This window comes from Callorhinchus milii, unplaced genomic scaffold, assembly GCF_018977255.1.
Source record: "Callorhinchus milii isolate IMCB2004 unplaced genomic scaffold, IMCB_Cmil_1.0 Scaffold12, whole genome shotgun sequence".
Taxonomy (NCBI): Eukaryota; Metazoa; Chordata; class Chondrichthyes; order Chimaeriformes; family Callorhinchidae; genus Callorhinchus; species Callorhinchus milii.
Genome location: NW_024704753.1, coordinates 17,427,721 through 17,448,225, shown reverse-complemented (window position 1 = coordinate 17,448,225; position 20,505 = coordinate 17,427,721). Strand labels below are relative to the sequence as shown.

Genomic DNA, 20,505 nt, shown 5'->3' with positions numbered 1-20,505 from the left:
AAACATGAATAATAAAATGATCCTTGGGCAAGATGACCGGCGCTCGTATTCAAGTAGAAAAAAGAGTGGTACCGGCTGTTCCATTCTGGAATGGGAACATAAATCTGCAGCTGAATTAGAAATGTGACTTGGAACGGTTTAAGTGATGCTACTGTAGAAACGGCTAAGAACTTACAACTATCTGCATTCATCTAGCACCTTTCACATTGTTAACACGACTCAAAGTGCTTCACAGAGTGAGCTGACTGGGAGCCTGAGCTGGAGGGGAGAGGAGGGAGGGGGAAGAAGGAAACTAAAAGTGCAGTCAAAAAGAAAAGATAAGATTCCGAGGCAGGGTTTGACAGCACGGGAGGAAGGAAGGCAGAGGGACTCCCGGTTCGAGTTACAGAGAGCAAGGACAATATAGCTAAAAGCTTGGCCACCGATGATGGAGCAGATTAAACAGAGGACCCGAATCAGACTACTGAGTAGAGGAATTTGCGGGGGCAGTAAAATCACAAGAGATCACAGTGTCAGGTAGATATAAATAACATTCCGGTCTGATTACGAAATCAGTTTCTTTTTTCTTCTGCATGTAACAAATGAAAACTTAACACCACGTTATCCGAGCTATTGCTAACGAGGTTTGGTTAAAAATAATCCTCCGAACACCAGTTGATGCTATTTATGTAAAATTCTAACACACGACGTGAATGAGATTGATTGAAATTGGACTGACTACGTAATTCTAATGCACAACATTTACCCGGCTGCACTTTGAATCATGTGCCGTCAGCCACTGAATGATTACCAACTGCAGTTAGAATTTTTAGCTCCAATGCTGTTAGTTATCAAGTCCTGAACAGGTCAAAATATCATCAAAATAATAGCCTAAAAATTGCAAAAATGCAAAAAAATAAATCCAGGTGCCCGTCGTGTATTGTGATCAAATGTTACTTTTTTTTAAAAAAAAAACCACAAAAAGCTTGAGACGTCCTTGTTCCGATATCAAATAAATGATAAAAAGCTGCTGTAAGGAAATTACAAATTATTTATATTTCAATCAATTCACCCACAGAAATGAGATGCGGTTGGACTGGATATGTCTGCCACAGACATCTTTTGTAGTTTGTAGCAGACTCCGTCTTCTAAGAGAGATACCTCTGAAATTATAGCCGGCAGGTCACCCGCCGTACTGCAGTCAGCACAATAGGTCAGGCACATAAAACAGTTCTACATTTTCTCCGAGATACTTAAACGCATGTTAAAGCACACTCTACCGCTGCCTTCTGCAACCTTTCTCCACACCCACATTACACCCTTGAGGCTTCCATTTGCTTTGCAGCCTAAATACGTCCGGCAATCACCTCTATTTTTGTGCTTCCTGGAGCTCGCTGCCATAGATGAACAGAGGTTACTTACAGTGTCAAATCCTTCTCGCAACTTTCACATTGTGCTGCTGCGTGAACGCTTCCAGAAGATGAGAAATGCAGCTGCACACAGCAATCTAAATATTTGAAAACCTCTGCTTCTGCATATGTGCAAATTCATAAACCAGACAGAAATGCCAAATATGCCCTCCTTGTGACCCTGCTCCCGTGAAGGTCAAGTGCACTATCACACATGGTTACCAGGGTAGCAAACTTGACAATTCCTGCTGTTTTACCAGCTGCTGAAGCAATTCGTCTATTTACGTGATTAATTTCACTTGAGAGACCAGAGCTGGGGTCACAGTGGCTCTGCTACAGTTTGACTTGTAGACTCAGGAAGTGCCTGGGGTTGGAAAGGGCTACGACTGCAGTCCGAAGAGGTTGCCCGATGCTAATTTCCATCACACAAACAGATGCCTAAAGATACCGTTACATCACACCCCAGGAGAAACCATGTTCTTTTTAAAGGCAGTTTCGCTTTAACGAATTAGGGATAGAAATCATTCAGAAAAATGCAAAGGTAGCGAGAATCATCCCAAAAAATGGAAAAAAGGACCGCTGAAGAATTATCATTTTAAACAGTGTATGTAATGCCATTCGTTTCAAAGTAAAACATCTACAGAACGAACGTGCCTTTAAACAAAATATGTCCTGACTATTTGTATGTAAATGATGTCCTTGTTCTTTGCTACTTGGAGTACTGCAGATTAAAGCGTAATCACACAACATAGAAATTTACATTTCCTTTAAGGGAACTTATGACGCAGTTCTGGGTTTGTCAATTTGAAACAGTACTGCATCTCAATCTGTCACAAGATTCTGCCATGTTTGCTTGGCATCCTCATTAAGTGCATCTTATCCGCAGAGCATGCTCAAAAGGTCCACAGAACTGTAGAAATAAGATGCCTTTCCTCCCCTCCTCCCATAAATCAGGCGGCAAATGTAATGCTGCCCAGTGCGGTACTGAGCAGCAGACCAGGAATGTGCACCTTTAATACCTCGTCCGTGCTGAGTCGGCTGATCTTTCCTGGGAAATGGTAGGGGAACTACAAATTACCTCTGTGCGTTGGGGGAAAGGGCTAGAGAAATCAGCCATACTAGATTCCCGTTCCATACCAGAATGAATGACCTCTTGAAAAGTGTATGTGTGCGGACAGTGAGTAAGGACAGGATCAGATTCAGATTGGATGCCCGTTACAATATACAATATACAACCACCAACACTCCCCATGAAGGCCTCTCATTCTGTAACCACAGTTTAAATTGTCACATCAAAGTAACAGTAAAGTACTTGGTAGATGTATGCAAGCTACTACCTTTCAGAGAGGGCTAACCATGTTGGCCTAATATCTGATCGCAGTACAAGTTGATCGGCTCTACCCTTTCCTAAAAGTGCCTGACCAGCTAAAGAAAGACACTATTGGATTGTAGAATGTATCCCAGTAACAGAAGTCCTGTTTAGTAATTGTTCAATAAATGTTGTTAACCAAATTAAACAAATAATTTCTATTGTAGAAAATATCCTTTGTTCCATCAATGGAACATGTTTGTGAAATGTCGGGAAGTGATATTTTCTTTCTAAGGAAAGTTTATGAAGTTGTGGGCAAAGTTTCAGAACTGTTTTTCCTTAGATAAATGAACGAAAAGGTCTTATGATTGCCTTATCCCAATGCCAAAAAAATTAAGGTGGGTCTACCAGCAGAGCATGAAATTCACTAACATTGCCAGATAAAATAAACATAATCAGGGAACATTCTTTAAAGAAAGAAAGTTAAGGTCACAAGATACCACATATTCAAATGGGTCAAAGATCTTATTGAAGGAGTCAGGACATAAATTATGTTTATGTTGAACAAAGTTAAAATCCCAGGTTAGCAATAATTGCCATACAAAACCTTTTCCCCTTATATTTTCCAGATGTCTCACAAAAGGCAGGTGACAGACTACACAGTGAGTTGAACGCTTGTCAATGACCGTAAATAAGCTCCAATAGTCAGAACATAAATGGGTTGTATTCATGATCTGAACTCCCAACATATAAATCTGTTTTTCTTAGCATGTAGGCTTTTAGAATAGAAGTCACCTGAGATGCTGCCAAGGTACTTATCACTACAAGAAAGCTGTCTGGTTAGGTTGGCTGACTCAAAAATCACTAAATTAAATGGAGGATCACTGTGCTAAATTCATGATCGCAGATTCTTCTTTGTCGAATCCAAAAAGGGTCAATTAGTGGTCTATGAAGGTCTGAGAATAATTATCAATGATCAGTATAGATTACTAAAATTACGGTCAGTTCCTCTTCCCAGTTTCTGCAAGCAAAGTGTTAAAATTGGCAGGAAATATTTTGGAAAGAGTGAGAAACTACACAACAGGATGGCTCAATTGTACTTAGACATGCAACAAAATCTCAGCAAATTTTGCTATATGAACAAGGTGAGCCCAATTGTTTGCTGATGGGAGTGAGTGTTTGCTTGGCTGAACTCTGACCTGCCTCATTCGAATATTCTGCAAGATGTTAAGGGGTTCCGCAAACACAATGTCCCGTCTGCACAGGTTGGAAGCATAACAGTTGCAACCAGATTTACCGGTCTTATTTGTACAGTGTAACTCATTGCACTGATGTTCTTCATCTTCAATTTTCCTTCACTCAGCCATCTCACCCTTCTGGGAACCATCTTACCAGTTGTCAGATTAAAGTACTGATAATGTGTCAGCGGTGGGACACAGAGAAGCAGGAAGTCGCAGAGGCTATGCTTGGAGTTCGGGTTGTCGGCTGGGGACCTGGCTGTCCTCATTGCATGGATCTTTAAAATATTGTCATGAACTTCCTTCTGGCATGAAAAAAATGGAGCAAAGCCACACGGATTAGGCGGGTCATGCTGCCCTTGAGATCATGTCTGGGATTGCCTTTAGGATTCGCTGATGTTTTTTATTATTATTCAAATGAATATGGGAGCTATCATTGAGGGAAGCAGAGCCTGATTAATGCCGACTCTTTATGGAGTTTTTTTTTAACCCAATGAACCTGACAGGTTGTCAGCTCACTTGAAGAATGCCTGTGCGATAAAATTAATACTGGCTGTCCAGTCTACTAGAGTGGAATGCAAGCATAAGAAGAGTATGCTTAGTTCAGATCCGAAAGCCACAGGAAATCACGTGATCAACTGGGCTGCATTGCATTTAACCTGTAGCCTGGTTTCCAATGCCTCCAGCTCGATTTTCAGGCTTGTTCTATGGAACACAATAAGCACAAGCAGAAATGTCCACCGCTTCCCCTCACACGTGTGTGTGTGTGTATATATATACACACACACACACACACATACACACAAACGCACGATGAAAGGTCATAAATGTACTTAAGACTATATTCCTTCATGTTCCATTAAAAACACATGTGAATCACACTAAGTGCACAGCTATCTGACATTATCATTCAGAGATTAACGAGAAATTCAATAGTATATACTTCCCTTTAAGTCATCCATCCATGTCCATTAAATGCTGCTAAACTCCCAGACTTTGGACATCTGGCCGCACATTTACTGTCATGCACAAATCTGATAACATTATCAAATGTGGCATACTTAGAACGCTAGGGCTCAAGCTCAATAAAATGTGGCATGCCTAGTGTGAAACATGCTTGAATCTTCAGTTAAATGAAAACATGAAAATAAAGTATATTTAACTGAGTTGTTGCATGTACTTTTATCTTGGCATGGAGCCATGAAACAGAAATTGCCATGCACCTCAAAGGAGTATACAGTCTGTGTGTTCTGCATCCATACTAACCAACCATACAATATGGGTGATTTTCTACTTTTACAATGTTAGTAATTTTCCATTCAGAGCTATTAGTGTTGTAAATATATTTTTTGAGAAACCATGGACTGACTGGAAGAGCATATTACAGAGGTTGCAGAATGAAAAGACTAATGGAATATCCTATTCAATTCTAATCTTCAATTCATAAGTCTTCTGCAAATAGCAATGTATGTTATGGGCTGCTTTGATCAGTTTCAACCAAAGATAGGTTCCTGAAATGAATAAAAGACTGATTTGAATTTATGAATTATTCTCTGTGGGTATCCCGTGGGAATCTACATCTGCAGAACAGATGTTCATGAGATTAGCTCCTTTCTCACTGTTTTCTTCATTTCCCTTCCCCCTTGGAGCGAGAGAAATAACCTTCTATCTTTTTTGTATGCTTTGTGTTTTCTTTCTACACAGGTCTTCCAGCAATCTGTGTTTAAAGCTGAATACACATAATTATGTACAGCACTAGCTTTTCTCGCAAAATATTATATCAATTCCCCTTCATCACCGCTTCACATTTCTTGGGTGTTGTAACTTAAGTTGTAACTATGTGCATTTTATTGATGGGTGTGAATCATGAATTCTGCTTCTGCTTATAAAACTACCATATCATTTAGTTGGACAGCCTAGGAACTGTAGTACGTATAGTCAAGGTATAATAATCTGTTGCATAAAATCAAAACTCAGGAAAGATCAGCTATATTATATTTTGTTTGGAAATTTACTAAATCACATTTCATGCAAAATCATTCAGTATGATTCTTATTCAACAATTTGCAGATGCAAATGTGTTGTATCGATTTTAGACACCAAAATGGATGTAATTTGTAAAGATGTAATCCAGAAGATTAGTAAGTAGCATGTACTGGTCCAGTGGAGCAGTCACACACACACTGCTTTGTTGCTTAATATACTTCAGCCAAATGTTAAGATCCACAGACTATTTACCAAAAAGGATTTCGATGTGGGTAGGTGCACACATTTATTATTATGAAGTTTACTGAATTGTCCCCAAACATCAAAAAGAGAGATGTGTATATATTTGCTGGGACCTTTTTTTTTACTGCTAAGACAGCAGGAACTGAAGGCAACTTGGTTAAATAAACTTCCCCTTTAATAATTGTGCACTGAAATGGAATGTTATTTCAACTCTGTACAACAAGCATAAACGGAAAGATCAGCAATAATGTCATCATTGTTACTGAGCAATGAGTACAAAGCACTGAAGTAGGCAGAATGTGGTGGGGCTTACAATATTCCGGGTTATTCAACAAATATCTCAGCATCTTTCAAGCACAAATTGAACTTTCTTTACCCCCTAAAATATATGCTTTGAGATTGGCTTAGAAATTTAGTCACTATCCTTACAGAATAATAAAATATTCTACACCCACTTTTTCCGCCTCTGGTTGAACTTGTGAAGTGAAACACATAACCTCACAATTACCCACACTTCTTGCGCAGTACTAGATTCAGAAGACACTGTCCAATCAGTTCAATAAGTACAGCTATAGAAATGCACGAACAACAAACACAATATCCCACCATATATTTTCAATCTGCATGAACTAAACTGCTTCTTTAATTGACAAATAAATCTCCAGCCGCAACGCTTGGTGTTGCGCAATCCTTTTCTTAGTGAGAATTTCATATTACAGCTATCCTGTCACTCACCTCAACCACCTGTTGTTCCACTATCTGCTGAGCAAGCATCGCCATATTGGTTGCCAAGGTACCATAAGATCATTAGTGAAACCTGTTTGGGAAAATGCCAGCATCTTCCATCAACACAGCTAAAGAGTCAACTCTCTCCCACACTATCTGAATCAGCATGACTCCATCACTGAAAATAACTAAACTGTGAAGAAAACCAAATGTAAAATAAAAGAACCCACCCAACCAACACAGAAGAGCTTTCCTAAGGTTGTGAATGTTAAATTTGCTAACTTATCACCTGGCAAAACTATTTATAAACCTTAATCTGTATCTTCAGGTTGGGCGCAGGAACAATTTAATAAATCGAAAGTTAATAAATTCACAAAGTTACATATAATTTGAAGGTGTGAAATCTAAACTGATGAAAATCAAACCTGTGGCGCTGTGTAAACATCTGCTTCATCACTCTTATTCTTACCTAAATATGGCATCATTTGACTAAATTAGACGGATATTCTACTCATGAGATTTTCACAATTCTATGATACAGTATATCATGTGGTCTGCTCCAGGTCTCCCGCCCGACCCACCCTACCATCGGTGGCCGGGCTTTCAGCCTCTCTGCCCCCACACACTGGAACTCCATCCCACAGTCCCTTCGCCTCGCTTCCTCCCTTACCCCCCTCAAGGCCCTCCTCTTCGATCGTGCCTTCAGTCGCCCTCCCACCTCGCTGCCTTCCCTCACCCTTACCCCACCCCTCCCCCATGCTCGGGTCCTGACCCCTGACTGTCCAGCGCCTTGGGACGTCCTCCCGACATGAAAGGCGCTCTGTAAATGTAATTTTGTTGTTGTTGTTGTAGTAGATAGACAGAAAGTAATCAGAGAGCTACTCAGCTGTCCAATAAAGAAAATATGGACCGTCTCTTTTTCCTTATTTCTAGTTATTTGAATGAGGAAGTAAATGCTTGCTTTTGGCAAATCACACAATACGTTGTACATGCTACACCATGAGAAGCTAATCAAAGCTAAATTTTAAAAAAAATTGACTGTGGTCATGGAGTTGTTGCTAAAACCACAATAGCAAGAAAAACTAAAATAGACAAAAAGTAATTTTACACTTTTTTACAAGATGTTTTTATTTTGAAGCTGCAAACAATGTTTAGTATAAATCTAAGTATGTTACAGAGAAATTATGGATTAAAGTATAAAATGCCTACATAAACACCACCAAATTTATATTTATATAATGCCTTTCACATGGACTACATTTACAGAAAATTCTAAAGCACTTTGAGACATGATAAGGCTTTATATGAAATGCAAGGATTATTAATATAACCCCTTTCAAAAACGCTTCCAAACACGTCCTGGTGCTTAATTCATAGCTGGATTTGTACAAACTACGTTGCTCCATTCTACAAACATCACATGTCGCATCACATGTGATCAAGGGATCATGCAAATCAAAATATTAGGTCTGTTAAGCAGGTTGTAAAATCATTTCACTTTAGTTTACAGTTAAAATATATCAAGCTCTGAAGTACTCTGAGGTTGCTGGTATTGTGGATTCATGTAATTTACATTATAAATGGACTTCCCCACTGTGTAGTGAAGATGTACAGAGGCCGGTAATGTGAAAATCCAATCACGAGGCTAGATGAACTGATAAACTGGATGAGAGGTCCGTCAGTCTAAAATCAATGGCGGCCAATGCCATCAAAGGAAGGGAAAGACATGCTTTGCATGCTGCCTCCAGTTAAGTAGAAAATCCATCTTGCGCAGAGTCTTGAGCAGATGTGAAGGCAGCACCGCCATCTCATTTGTATTACAACATTCCAAAAAAGACAGCATTTGGAAAAAACAGAATAATTAGCTCTGGAAGTGACTCTCGGGAATTACCCAATGGGCAGGATATTCATGAATTATGAGTGGAGCATTGCACCTATTTCCAGGATCTGATAATCGTACCTGTATCAAATTACAAAATATTTATAATTTTCAAACTATATGAAACCTGCTGAAACCACCAACAGAAGCCACCCAGAAAAACACCAACAAATATACCCACCCATAGCTGTAATTGAATATCTTCAATTAATACAAATCAGCCTTCATCTAGATTTCGCAATCTAATGGGATTACTCTACGTGGATTTGTATGGTGGAGCAACCCAACCTAAAAGATTGCGTTCCTATCATAACCCATTTCCCACAATAATGAATTCACTAATTTTATCAGCCGTTCGGTCAAATATCAGCAAATGGAAGATAACATTTAATAACAAACTAACAATCAACTGGAGTGACCGAATAGGTTGTAAACCAGTGGAAACCAGAATAACTAACTATGTACCAGGCAAAATATTTTTTAAAAACTTCACTTAAATATTGAAAGATAAAAATTATTGTGCCTTTAGTTGGAGGCTCAAAATGAGTTTTAATTGACTTAAAAACATCTGCTTTTAAATTCTGTGTAAAATTGGTCTTGACATGCTACGATCAATCTGTTTCTGAGGCATATTATTACCAAGTTCATGGTGTGACAAATAAATTAATTCTTTAATCATATGAGGTTTTATTTTATCTGAAAACTGCCATAAGGTTAGCTCTCAATAGTATTGCTATCTCAATCCTACAGTTCTATTAGCTTTCTTTTTTTTCGGAAGAGTATTCTCCTTTGTCATTTTGAGCAAATAATCAATGTAGCAATCCGAGTTTGACTTTTGATTGCCATTTTTCATTTGTTCCCACTAAATTCCTGCCAGCAAAGTTTTTGCTTAATACATGAAATACATTTATCATATTTACAATCAAAATCCATTGAAATGCCAATCCGTTCTAATTCATTTTGCATTCATTAAATTATTCCTCGCTATTTGATGATTATCTTGGATAAGGTAATTTTATATAATTGTTATTTGAAAACTATTTACATCAATAAAATATTGCACCGTGAGCACAATATTTGATAGTGACAATGACATTTGATCAACTCTGATGATTATTTGTACCAAACTGATTTTTGAGTCACATACAGTAATAATAATCCTTGCATTTGATACAGCGCCTTATCACGTCTTCGACACGTCTCAAAGCGCTTCACAGGATATACTGTAAAGTGTAGTGACTGTATATTTTGTTGGCGAAACACAGCAGCCAATTGCGCACAGCAGTGTCCCACAAACAGTCATGGATTGAGTGACTCAATGATTATTATTATTATTTTTTGAAGGGATTATTATCCCCAGGAAAGCGATCCGTAAATCGACTAACAAACAGGTTCCCCCACTTACTGCCAGGTAAACAGAGGCGCACGAGCATGCGCGCGCGGGTGTGTGTAGTAAGGAAACTTGCCTAAGGTTTCTTGCCTGATCTGACCCGCTCGGGAATCGAACAGGTCCTCTCGCTTGCGAGGCGAACGCTCTAACCACTGAGCTACAGGACTTTACTTACAGGCGCTTGAGCCTGATATCATATCACCTTTATGACCTCTCTTCATGACACTACTTGCACTTTCACCTCACAGGTGAAAAGGTATTAATTCTAACACAGTGCACAACCCAATCCTGTGCAAGAAATAAGATAGGCAAGGAATCTTTGCGGATACCACCGAATAAACTTTAAAATTTACAAATGAGAAAAGGGCACTCTTCCCCCTATGAAATAAAAGAAACACTGCTTCAAAATGGATAATTTCCTCACAGTGTACACAATAATAGTCATTTCATCTCCAATCACAGGGAGAGCAATTTCTGCAGTCAGTTTTTATATCCACCATACCATAACGTATGCATAAAAACAACATACTCAGCAAACTCAAGCATTTAAGGGAGATTAATAGAACCTTTAAGAAGTAACTCCACAAGAATCAATCAGAGCCAACATTCAATATAATATTCCATCTACCTGTTCAAAACACCTGTCCTGAAATAAAATATAATTCGAAGATGATATGGAAGTCCTTTATGATTCTGAGACATGGATGTTTAATACACTTCACACTGAATATCAATCACTGGATACTAGAAGTGAAAATTTAATCAGCCAGGGTGAAAGAAAATAAATACAACAGCAGGATACTGCGGATCTGGTCAAGAGAAAGAAAAAATATTGTGACATATCGTGCAGGATAGATGTCAAGTAGTTTTCCTAAGCATTCTATTTGGAAAAACTGATGAAAAGTCCATGAGACGAAAAGCATCAAAACAATGGACAGAGAATGAACTGGAGCACCACAGCCGTATGGCTGACTTGTCACTCGACTTCAAGATCCTCACACTCGGCTACAAATCCCTTCATGCCAATTGTTTAAATGCGCGCAATTGGCTGCTGCATTTCGCCCACGAATAAACAGTCAATTCACTTTACAGTATATTCTGTGAAGCGCTTTGAGACGTCAGCGGGCGAAGCCTTCCGCCACTCTGCGCCCACCCCCTGGAACTCCATCCCGCAGTCCCTCCGTCTCGGCCCCTCCCTTGCCACCTTCAAGACCCACCTCAAGACCCTCCTCTTTGACCGTGCTTTCGATCTCCCTGCCCTCCACTCTCCCCCACCCCGACCCCCAGCTCGGGTCCGTAACTCTGTCTGTCCAGCTCCTTGGGACATCCTCCCAAAGTGAAAGGCGCTATACAAATGTCATATTGTTGTCTCGAAGACATGAAAAGCACTATATCAAATGCAAGGATTATTATTATTATGATGATGATGCCCTGGCACCCCCTACCTATCTGACCTGCTTATTCCCCACGACATCACTTGCCGTCTCCGCTGGCTGCGGCCTCCTCTGTATGTCCCTCAACCTCTCAGTTCCCCCATCAGCGGCCGTGCTTTCAGCCACTATACCCCAAAACTCTGAGACTTTTTCCCTCAATCCGTCCGCCTTGCACCTCCTTCCATATTTTCAGATCACACTGTAAGGCCTTGCTCTTCGACTGTGCCTACGCTGTATAAATTCAAGTTATTGTTGCCACTGGGTAGGATGGAAAGTGACTGTGCAGTGACAGTGGTTCTGTCGTCAAATGCGGCAGCCCAGTTGCACACAGCAATGTATCACAAACAGCTATGAAATTAACAACCAATTTTATTTAGGCGATTATTGGCCTGGGCACAATAATCCAATGATCACCCGAGTAAAATTAGTTCCTCGTTTCATAACTGTCATTTTCTCCCCCACAAAGTGCCTTGGGATTTTTAACAGCCACCTGAACAAGCAGATAGGACCTCGGTTTAACTCTGAAATTCTTGATGAGAACAACAACAAATTAGATTTGTAGAGCACCTTTCACTTCGGGGCGACATCCCAAGGCACTGGACCTTCAGGGATTTAGACCCGAACAGGGGATTGGGATCAGGAGAGATAGGATAGGGATCGAGTGTAGGGGTAGGTGAACAGCTTTGAGAATTTTGGCGGCGGGGGTGGGTGGGGGGGGGTAAGGGAACTCTTGGATTCTTTGAAACACCGAGTCTTTTTTGAAGTCACAAACAGCAACAACGACGTGCAATCAGTCTCACGCAGCCTGGATTTTCGCCCGCCCGCAAAATATACAGTCCATTCACTTTACAGCGTATTCCATGAAGCGCTTCGAAGACGCGACGAGGCGCGATATCAAACGCGTGTGGATTATTATCACGACAAGAGGCTCCTTCTGACCGACTGCGCAGATCAACCCCCTTGGCACGCACTGTATATGATGCCTTTCCTGGCTGATTTCCGCCCGCGCCTCGTAAACAGCGCTTTAATTAACAAGTGGGGGTGGAAAAGAGGAGAACGAAACTACACAAACGGTGCGTTTGGCTACGATCCAAAAATAAAGAGCCGCCACCAAGCCCAGGGCCACCCCTCAGCCCCACACCCCCCCTCAGCCCCACACCCCCCCACCCTCAGCCCCACACCTTCCCCTCAGCCCCACACCCCCACCCTCAGCCCCACACCCCCACCCTCAGCCCCACACCTCCCCCTTCAGCCCCACACCCCCCACCCTCAGCCCCCCACACCCTCAGCCCCACACCTTCCCCTCAGCCCCACACCTTCCCCTCAGCCCCACACCCCCACCCTCAGCCCCACACCTCCCCCTCAGCCCCACACCCCCTACCTCAGCCCCACACCTCCTCCCTCAGCCCACCTCCCCCCTCAGCCCCACACCCCCACCCCTTCAGCCCCACACCCCCCACCCTCAGCCCCACACCCCCACCCTCAGCCCCACACCCCCCCCTCAGCTCCACAGCCCTCCCCCCTCAGCCCTACGCACCCCCCCCCCACAGCTCCACAGCCCTCCCCCCTCAGCCCTACACCCCAACCCCCCCACCCTCAGCCCCACCCCACCCTCAGCTCCACAGCCCCCCCCCTAGGCCCCACAGCCCTCCCCCCTCAGCCCCTACACCCCCCCCACCCTCAGCCCCACAGCCCCCCACACCCTCAGCCCAACACCGCAACCCCTCAGCCCCAGCCCCCCCTCAGCCCACCTCCCCCCTCAGCCCCACACCTCTCCCTAACCTACTTCAGCTTCAAAAACCTCACAATAAAATACACGGGGTCGGGGGGTGGTGGAGGTCGAAGTGGGAAAGGAGGGAGAGAGAGAGAGAGAGAGAGGGGGGGGGGTAGAGAAAAAAAAAATCGCGGTGAAACGGGACTTTGGAGGGCGAAAGGGGTCCCGGTCAGAGCCGGGGCGGGCGGGGCGGGGCGGGGCGGGGACTCGGGTTTGGTCCGGGATTATTTATGCAAAACCAGAGGGCAGAGGGCCCCGCGATGGCAAAGGTAAAAAGGGGTCGAGTTCAAAAAAAAATACTCTCTCTCTCTCTCTCTCTCTGTGTGTGTCCTCACACACACACACACACACACAGAACAACAACACCACCACAACACCATCATCACCACCACCACCACACGGCGGGGTCGACGAATAAAAAACCGCCTCTTTCGCTCGGACCCTTCGAAAAGAAAACCTTTTTGCTGTTGTTGTTGTTGTTTTTGTTGGGGGTTTAAAAAAAAATTATCATTAAAAAAGAGAATTTTTTTTTTGCTTTGGGGCGCGCGCGCGTTCACAAGGGATCGGTCGGTCGGTCGGTCGGTCGACGAGACACTTTTTTTTCCCCCCCTTTTCTCTCTCTCTCTCTCTCTCTTTCTCTCTCTCCTCGAAGAAGGAACGATTTAAGAGAGAAAGAGAGAGAGAAAAAAAAGAAAAAGGAAAACCGTTGGCATTTTTTTTTCGTCCTCTCTCTTTTCTCCTCTCACTCGTTCTCACTCAAAAGAAAGAGAGAGAGAGGGGGAAAAAAAGAGGGAATTGTCCGTCGCGACGGTTTTTATTTGGGTGTTTTTTTTTCCTTCCTCTTCCTCCTCCTCATCATCATCATCATTCTCCTCCTCATCATCATCATCATCATCAAAAAAAACGAGAGAGAGAGAGAGAGAGAAATCCCAACGGCCGTTTCCCGCCTCGAGAGCCCCGCGCGGTTCTCGACACCGAGAGATAAATATATATATATATGTATATAAATATCATATTTTTTTAAAAAAAAACTCGCCTTCGCTTAATTTCTTTCGCCGACTCGTCGTCTCCCTCACCCCCGCCCCCCCCCCCCTCACACCCCCCCCTCACACACAACCCCCCCCCACCACACACCCCCCACCCCACACACCCCCCACCCCCACCCCCTCCTTCACCGCCTTTTTTTTAAAAAAAAGAGCATTTTTTTTAAAAAAAAACTCCCGACGCGGTTGAGTTTTATGTACATATATATATATAATAAAAAAGCCGTGGTTCTTACCTGCAGGAAAACGATGTTATATATATTTTTTATTTATATATATATACACAGACGCCCATATATATATATACACACACACACACATATATATATGTATATATATATAATCTATGGTTTAAAAAAACCCTCTTTTTTTTATTTTCCTTGCCTGAGAAAGGTCATAGTTCGTGACCTCGGCGCTTTTTTTTCTTGCCGCGCGCATTAGAAATTCAGTCTGCGGAGGGGAGCTCGGACGCGGCTCTCCTCCGGGGGCCGTGCGTCAGGCTCGGGGCCCCGCCCCGCACCCGCAACCCCCCCCCACCCGCCACCCGCCGCCGCCCCTCTGCCTCTCCCCCTCCTCCTCCTCCTCCGCCGCCGCCGCCGCGCGATTGGCTGACAGCTCGGGCCCTATTTGCGTCTCCCAGGAGAAGCGGCGAGGCTTTACTCGGCCGCCACTCACTCGGCTTCCCCCCCCCCACCGGAGCACATGACCGACCCTTTCGGCTTTTTCCGGAACTCCCGAGGACACCCTTCGGTTCTTCCCGGAGCCCTCTCTGCCACACTTCGGCCTTTTCCGGAACCCTCCGGCCACCCTTCGGTCTTTTCCGGAACCCTTCGGCCTTTTCCGGAACCCTCCGGCCACCCTTCGGTCTTTTCCGGAGCCCTCGGGCCGCGCTTCGGCTTCCCCCCCCCCCCCCCCCCCCCCGGAGCCCCTTTTGCAGCCGCGCTTCGGCGACCTTTCGGAGCCCAACGGTCGGAACTCGGCCTTTTCCGGAAGACTTCGGCGACGTGGCTCGTTTGCCTCCTTGCCTGGACCTGCTGGTCCAGCGGCTGAAGTGGTCCAGCGCGTCTGGGGTCCGATTCAGCAGGTGGTGGTGTCGGATAAGGCCGGTTACTTGGCGTTGGGACTCGGACCTCTGGAACATCGGGGCGGGCCGCCGGCACCTCACGCAGATGACCGGCCGGTGGGTCCTCCCTCCCTCCGGCCGTCCCGGAGGAAGACGTCAACAACAACGACAACAACAAGATTCCATCTATAGAGCGCCTTTCACGTCGGGAGGACGTCCCGAGGCGCTGCACAGTTGGGTCGTGACCCGAGCATTGGGGGGAAATGGTCGGGGGAGGGGAGGGAGGGAGCGAGGAGGGGGGAGATGGTCAGGGTGAGGGGAGGGAGGGGGCGAGGAGGGGGAGAGAGTCGAGAGCGGAGCTGAAGGCTGAAGGTCAAAGAGAAAGGCCTTGAGACCGGCCTTGAAGGAGGAAAGGGAGGAGGCGGCGAAGGCACTGGGGATGGAGTTCCAGAGCCTGGGGGCTGAGAGGCCGTGGAGAGCGGGCGACCGATTTTTGTTTGGCGGCGGTGGGTGGTGGGGGGAGCGGCGGTGGGTGGGGGGGGGGGATTGTTGGTCAAGACACCCGGGAGAATCTCCCTTCTGTTTTCGAATAGTGCCACGGGATCCTTAAGGTCCGCCTGAGCGGCCGGACCAGACCCCAGTTTAATGTCTCATCTGAAGGACGGCACCTCAGACAATCCAACACCACACCCCCCCACCACCCCACACACACACCCCCACCCCCACCCCCCACCCCCCCCCCGGCACTGCATTGGAGTGTCGGTTTTGACTTCGTGATTCCAACTCCCGATGTGGGGCTTTGAACCCCTCCACCTTCTGACTCGGAGGCGAGAGCCCTAGCACCGAGTCGGGCTGACACGTGAGGACTCGTCTTAACTTTTAGAGCCGACTTCCTTATGGAGACCTCCCTAAACTACAAGACCAATCAAAAGCGCAAGTCCCTGCGCACTGCCATAAGGAAATAATCCCAGCATTTGCCTATCATGTCAGTTTAAGCATTTTGATACAAACTGCCGAAAAGAGACACGAAGGGAATAAACCGATTACATTTGGGGGATTCTTGGCCAGTGACTACCTCTCCGTGGCCTGTCAATGAGCCAGGCTCGCTGGTCTGTCATCAGTAGTACCTCGGAGTACTGAGAACCACGACAGAGTGTTCATTTGATTCTGACAGTCGGTTGTCAAGCACGTCTGTCATCTCACAGCCAGCTCAGCTTCAAGGGAACCTGGTTACCTCTCTCCCTCCCCCAACCCAGGTTAGTCAATAATCAATTAGCATTGGGAGCACTGTAATAGGGAAACATTTAATATAATTATTCCTCAAACTTTGGTAGGGACATTTGTATGTGATGAGCATGATATCTGTTGCACTGGACATCTTGGGAAGATGAAGGAATGAGGGGGGGGGAAATGAAGGAACATCATTCAGATCGGGGCCTGGCGTCCCCTCTAACTACATAAATTCCATCCACGAACACTGGAATAAACATCGCCTTCTGAATTCTATGTGTTAGGAAGAAGATTTAAAGTACTTCGAATTAATTGGACTTCCATTTACACAGAGAGTAAAGGCAGCTATGTTAAATTCTATCAAGTACAACCACATGCGGCTTATTTCACAGCGAAGAACTTGGTATTTAGCAGAATGAATTTGTTTTATAACTCCAGTGTAATCTATGGTTTTCCCCCAGGTTATGTAGTTCTCGGACAGATTGTTAATGGACAGGCGGATTCTGATTTGGAGCCAAAAAAATAAAACGTTAATTGAAGGTGCACTTCGAAGTAATTGGCCTCACTTTTTTTTTATTACAGTGTCTTGAGGGTATTTCTGAAAGTGGTGTTTCGAGACTCTGAAGTGCCTCAGGAATGGAAAACATCAGCCGACCCTTTCTACAGCGCTTGAAGGAGTCCTGGAGGGATAAATTCCACTTGGGTCTATACATGTACTACAAGAACAACAACAACTTGCATTTATACAGCGCCTTACACGAGGGGTAGCGTCCAAGAGCGCTAAATATACTATTTAGGGAATGCAGATTTTGGCAAAACATTAAATTCAATCTTAATTGTATTGTCAAAAGTTAAACCACATAAAAATTGGTAACTGTGTTGCTTCAAAGACAAGTTAGTCTTTTTTAAAATATTCCCTCGATCTTTCCTAAAGTTGCTGGTTTCACATAAAATGCTTGTGACCAGAAAATTAGGTTGAGCTAAGAAAGAATCAACTAGGGGTTTCCTTTCCTTATTCATCATTGTTAGTATGTGTTTTGATTTGCGATACATGACCTCTGGGTTCAAAATACTTCAACCAGAATATAAAATATATTATAACAATAATTATAGCAGTGCAAGCTTCTACTTACAGCTGCCAAATTATTCTGTGCACTTAGATTTTCTCTGACTGTCAAATCTAAGTTGGTTTACCATAATTTATACAGTCATTTAGTTAAAGGATGACAGGTGTCAGCAATATAGGTGAAATGTCGAACATAAAGATCATTTATTACATAAGTGTAATGTCGTGACTCACGGCCCACATTTGGGGCATAAAGAAGTGGTTCCCCCAATATCTTGTTTCCAGTAGCTACCAATCCCTGATACCTGGTACGGCCTTAAATTGAGATAAATTCAATGAAGAAAAATATTTGGTTGGCCACCACTGCTGCATGTAAGTGTGGAAGTCAGGTGAAAGAATTGGGTTTGACTGTGATGTCTCTAATGGTTGAACACAAACAACAAATTACATTTGCATAGCGCCTTTCACATCAGGAGGACATCCCAAAGCGCTGTACAGTCAGGAATCCGCACCCAAGCTTTAACAACCAATTTGTTAATCCTAGTTCAGGATTGTTAATGAAGTCTCCCCATAGTTAATTCCTACTTCACAACAAATACTTCATTTATTTAAATTCATTTTTTTTGTACCGCAAGTAAATTTAGATATCACGTTTTAAGATGCCTGAAACATTGCGGAAAAATACTTTGTTTTTAGATTATCAATGTTCTTGTCCTTTTCTGTTTTCAGATCAATCAAACTTGTGTAATTGTGGGAGGGGGTATGTGCTTACAATTTAATAATTCTCCCTCTCCCCACACTCTTATTTTACTTTGACCTTTTGAGAAAAGCACTGTAATTATAAAAGGATTGACATCCAACTCATCCAACTCACTCACTGAATTGCATTCACAAGAGTTTCCTGACATTTGGTAAAGGACATGGAAAGATAAGACAATACAGTATTTTCAATACAAAATACTTTCTCACTACAATAATTGAAGGGTGTACTGTATCTTTCTAGTAGGAAATAATATCCTTTCAATTGAATAAGATAACTTAACCTCCAATTGTAGATCTATGAAGCTCAAATATGTACAGTACTTTAATAGTGCTCCTACATCTCTCTTGGACTGGATACAAGGAAAGGCTGTTGGCGTGATAGAAGCACCTTTCTCCTCATCTCCAAATATATTTTGCCCGTAAAATCTACAGTCAATTCACTTTTCAGTATATTCTGTGAAGCGCTTTGAGACGTCTCAAAAGCGTGATAAGGCGCCATATCAAATGCAAGGATTATTATTATTAGAAGAATTATTATCTCTTCGCTTCACAAAACGCATGGTTGTGCCCCAAATGGAAACAGTAAGGGCTGCTGATATTTAAAATTTTTAACAGAACATAGTGTTATTTAATACTCGCAGAATTGGCTTATTAACGAAAGAACTTTTCAACTAACCTGGTGCTGGTAAAGTTGCCACACAATGGCATTGTTCAGAGAAACAACATGGAACTCATTTTAAAGAGCTTTTCGTTCAATGTGATTGCACGCACTAACTCAAAACACAATATCAGCGGCACTGGTTAAAAAACATCTTGGAATAGCTGAGGGCATTGCCTTGACAACACTGTCAACTCAACATCACTCACAGCTCTTACAGGGTCATCTGGTACAGACTAACAAAAGGAGCTCCCAGCAAATACAACTTACTTCGTGTCAGATTTAATTCAACTCCTTTTAAAAATAAGATACTCTGTCCTAAAGCATAAAGCGGTATCAGTCACATTATTTAAATTATCCCCTCGTCCTTTGAAGTGGGTCTTCCTTCTCCATCTTTTTTGGGGGGGTTGGTGGTTGACAGGGGTGAAAAAAAATCAGTTCCGTGGATTCTCAGCAGTTCCGTGCACAGGCTAGGCTTGAATATATCAATAATAATAATAATCCTTGCATTTGATATAGCGCCTTATCACGCCAACACTCAAATATTTAACCCTGCAAGCCTGTTTGGTTTGGATACTCCTAAGAATGGTGCTGGATTTCCGCATGTGCCAGACAACTGGGTGTACCAAGAAATAATTTAAATAAAACATCGTGTAACTAAAATGCTCAAACAAACTGAAACATCACACTTATTTATTACAGTAAATTTCCGAGGGCCTGGAATGGATGGGATCAGTTGTCTCAATACCTTCTTGTACCTTGCTATCCGCTTGTTGAAGGAAGGAGATCTCATGTTTCCCTAATTGTTTTAAGGTACGACTGTGGTTTGGTAATTCCTTCCGCGGTGCGATTTACTGCTTATCATCTAACTCCTTCAATGGTCAGCCAGATGGGGAGGCTTTTCTTCAAAGGGGGACATTACAGGAAGATTTCCTCTTTAAAAGTTCTGAAACTGAACCTGTTTCCTTTGCAGTCCCTGTTCAGATACAAGATTTTATGGGGAAAAAAAAGGCGGAATAGAGCTGCACACACACAAAGACCATTTATTTTGCTCAATTGATGTTGAAATATCCCGGGACTACAGAGAAGCCTTTGTTTGTGTTGACATTGGAATTTGAGCGCTAACACAAGGAAATTAAACACATGGTTAATACCTTCTGTTCATGCGTTTGTATCCAGGATGAAATCTGGTGGGACAAAGGACCTTCTTCATCCAAATCAATCTTGTGAGAATCACCAAAGAAATTCCCAATCAACTTTGTAGTCGATCCAATTTCAGTAAGCAAATGGAAGCACCGCTGAATAAGACAATGAGTA

The 20,505-nt window shown here is 43.3% G+C and overlaps 1 protein-coding gene across 6 annotated transcripts in view; it reads right to left on the bottom strand.

Moving 5' to 3' along the window:
• nr2c2 (nuclear receptor subfamily 2, group C, member 2) overlaps positions 1 to 14,938 on the bottom strand; it is a 42,171-nt gene extending 27,233 nt beyond the window's left edge. For 5 of the 6 annotated variants that reach the window (XM_042339531.1, XM_042339532.1, XM_042339533.1 and 2 more), the window contains exon 1: positions 14,794 to 14,938. In XM_042339531.1, coding sequence (XP_042195465.1) covers positions 14,794 to 14,847 — 54 coding nt within the window. In that variant the 5' untranslated portion in view covers positions 14,848 to 14,938. Of the gene's footprint in view, positions 1 to 1,401; positions 1,571 to 14,793 lie in introns of those variants that run through there. The other variant, XM_007890456.2, reaches the window with a different exon arrangement.
• Between the last annotated feature and the right edge of the window lie 5,567 nt (positions 14,939 to 20,505).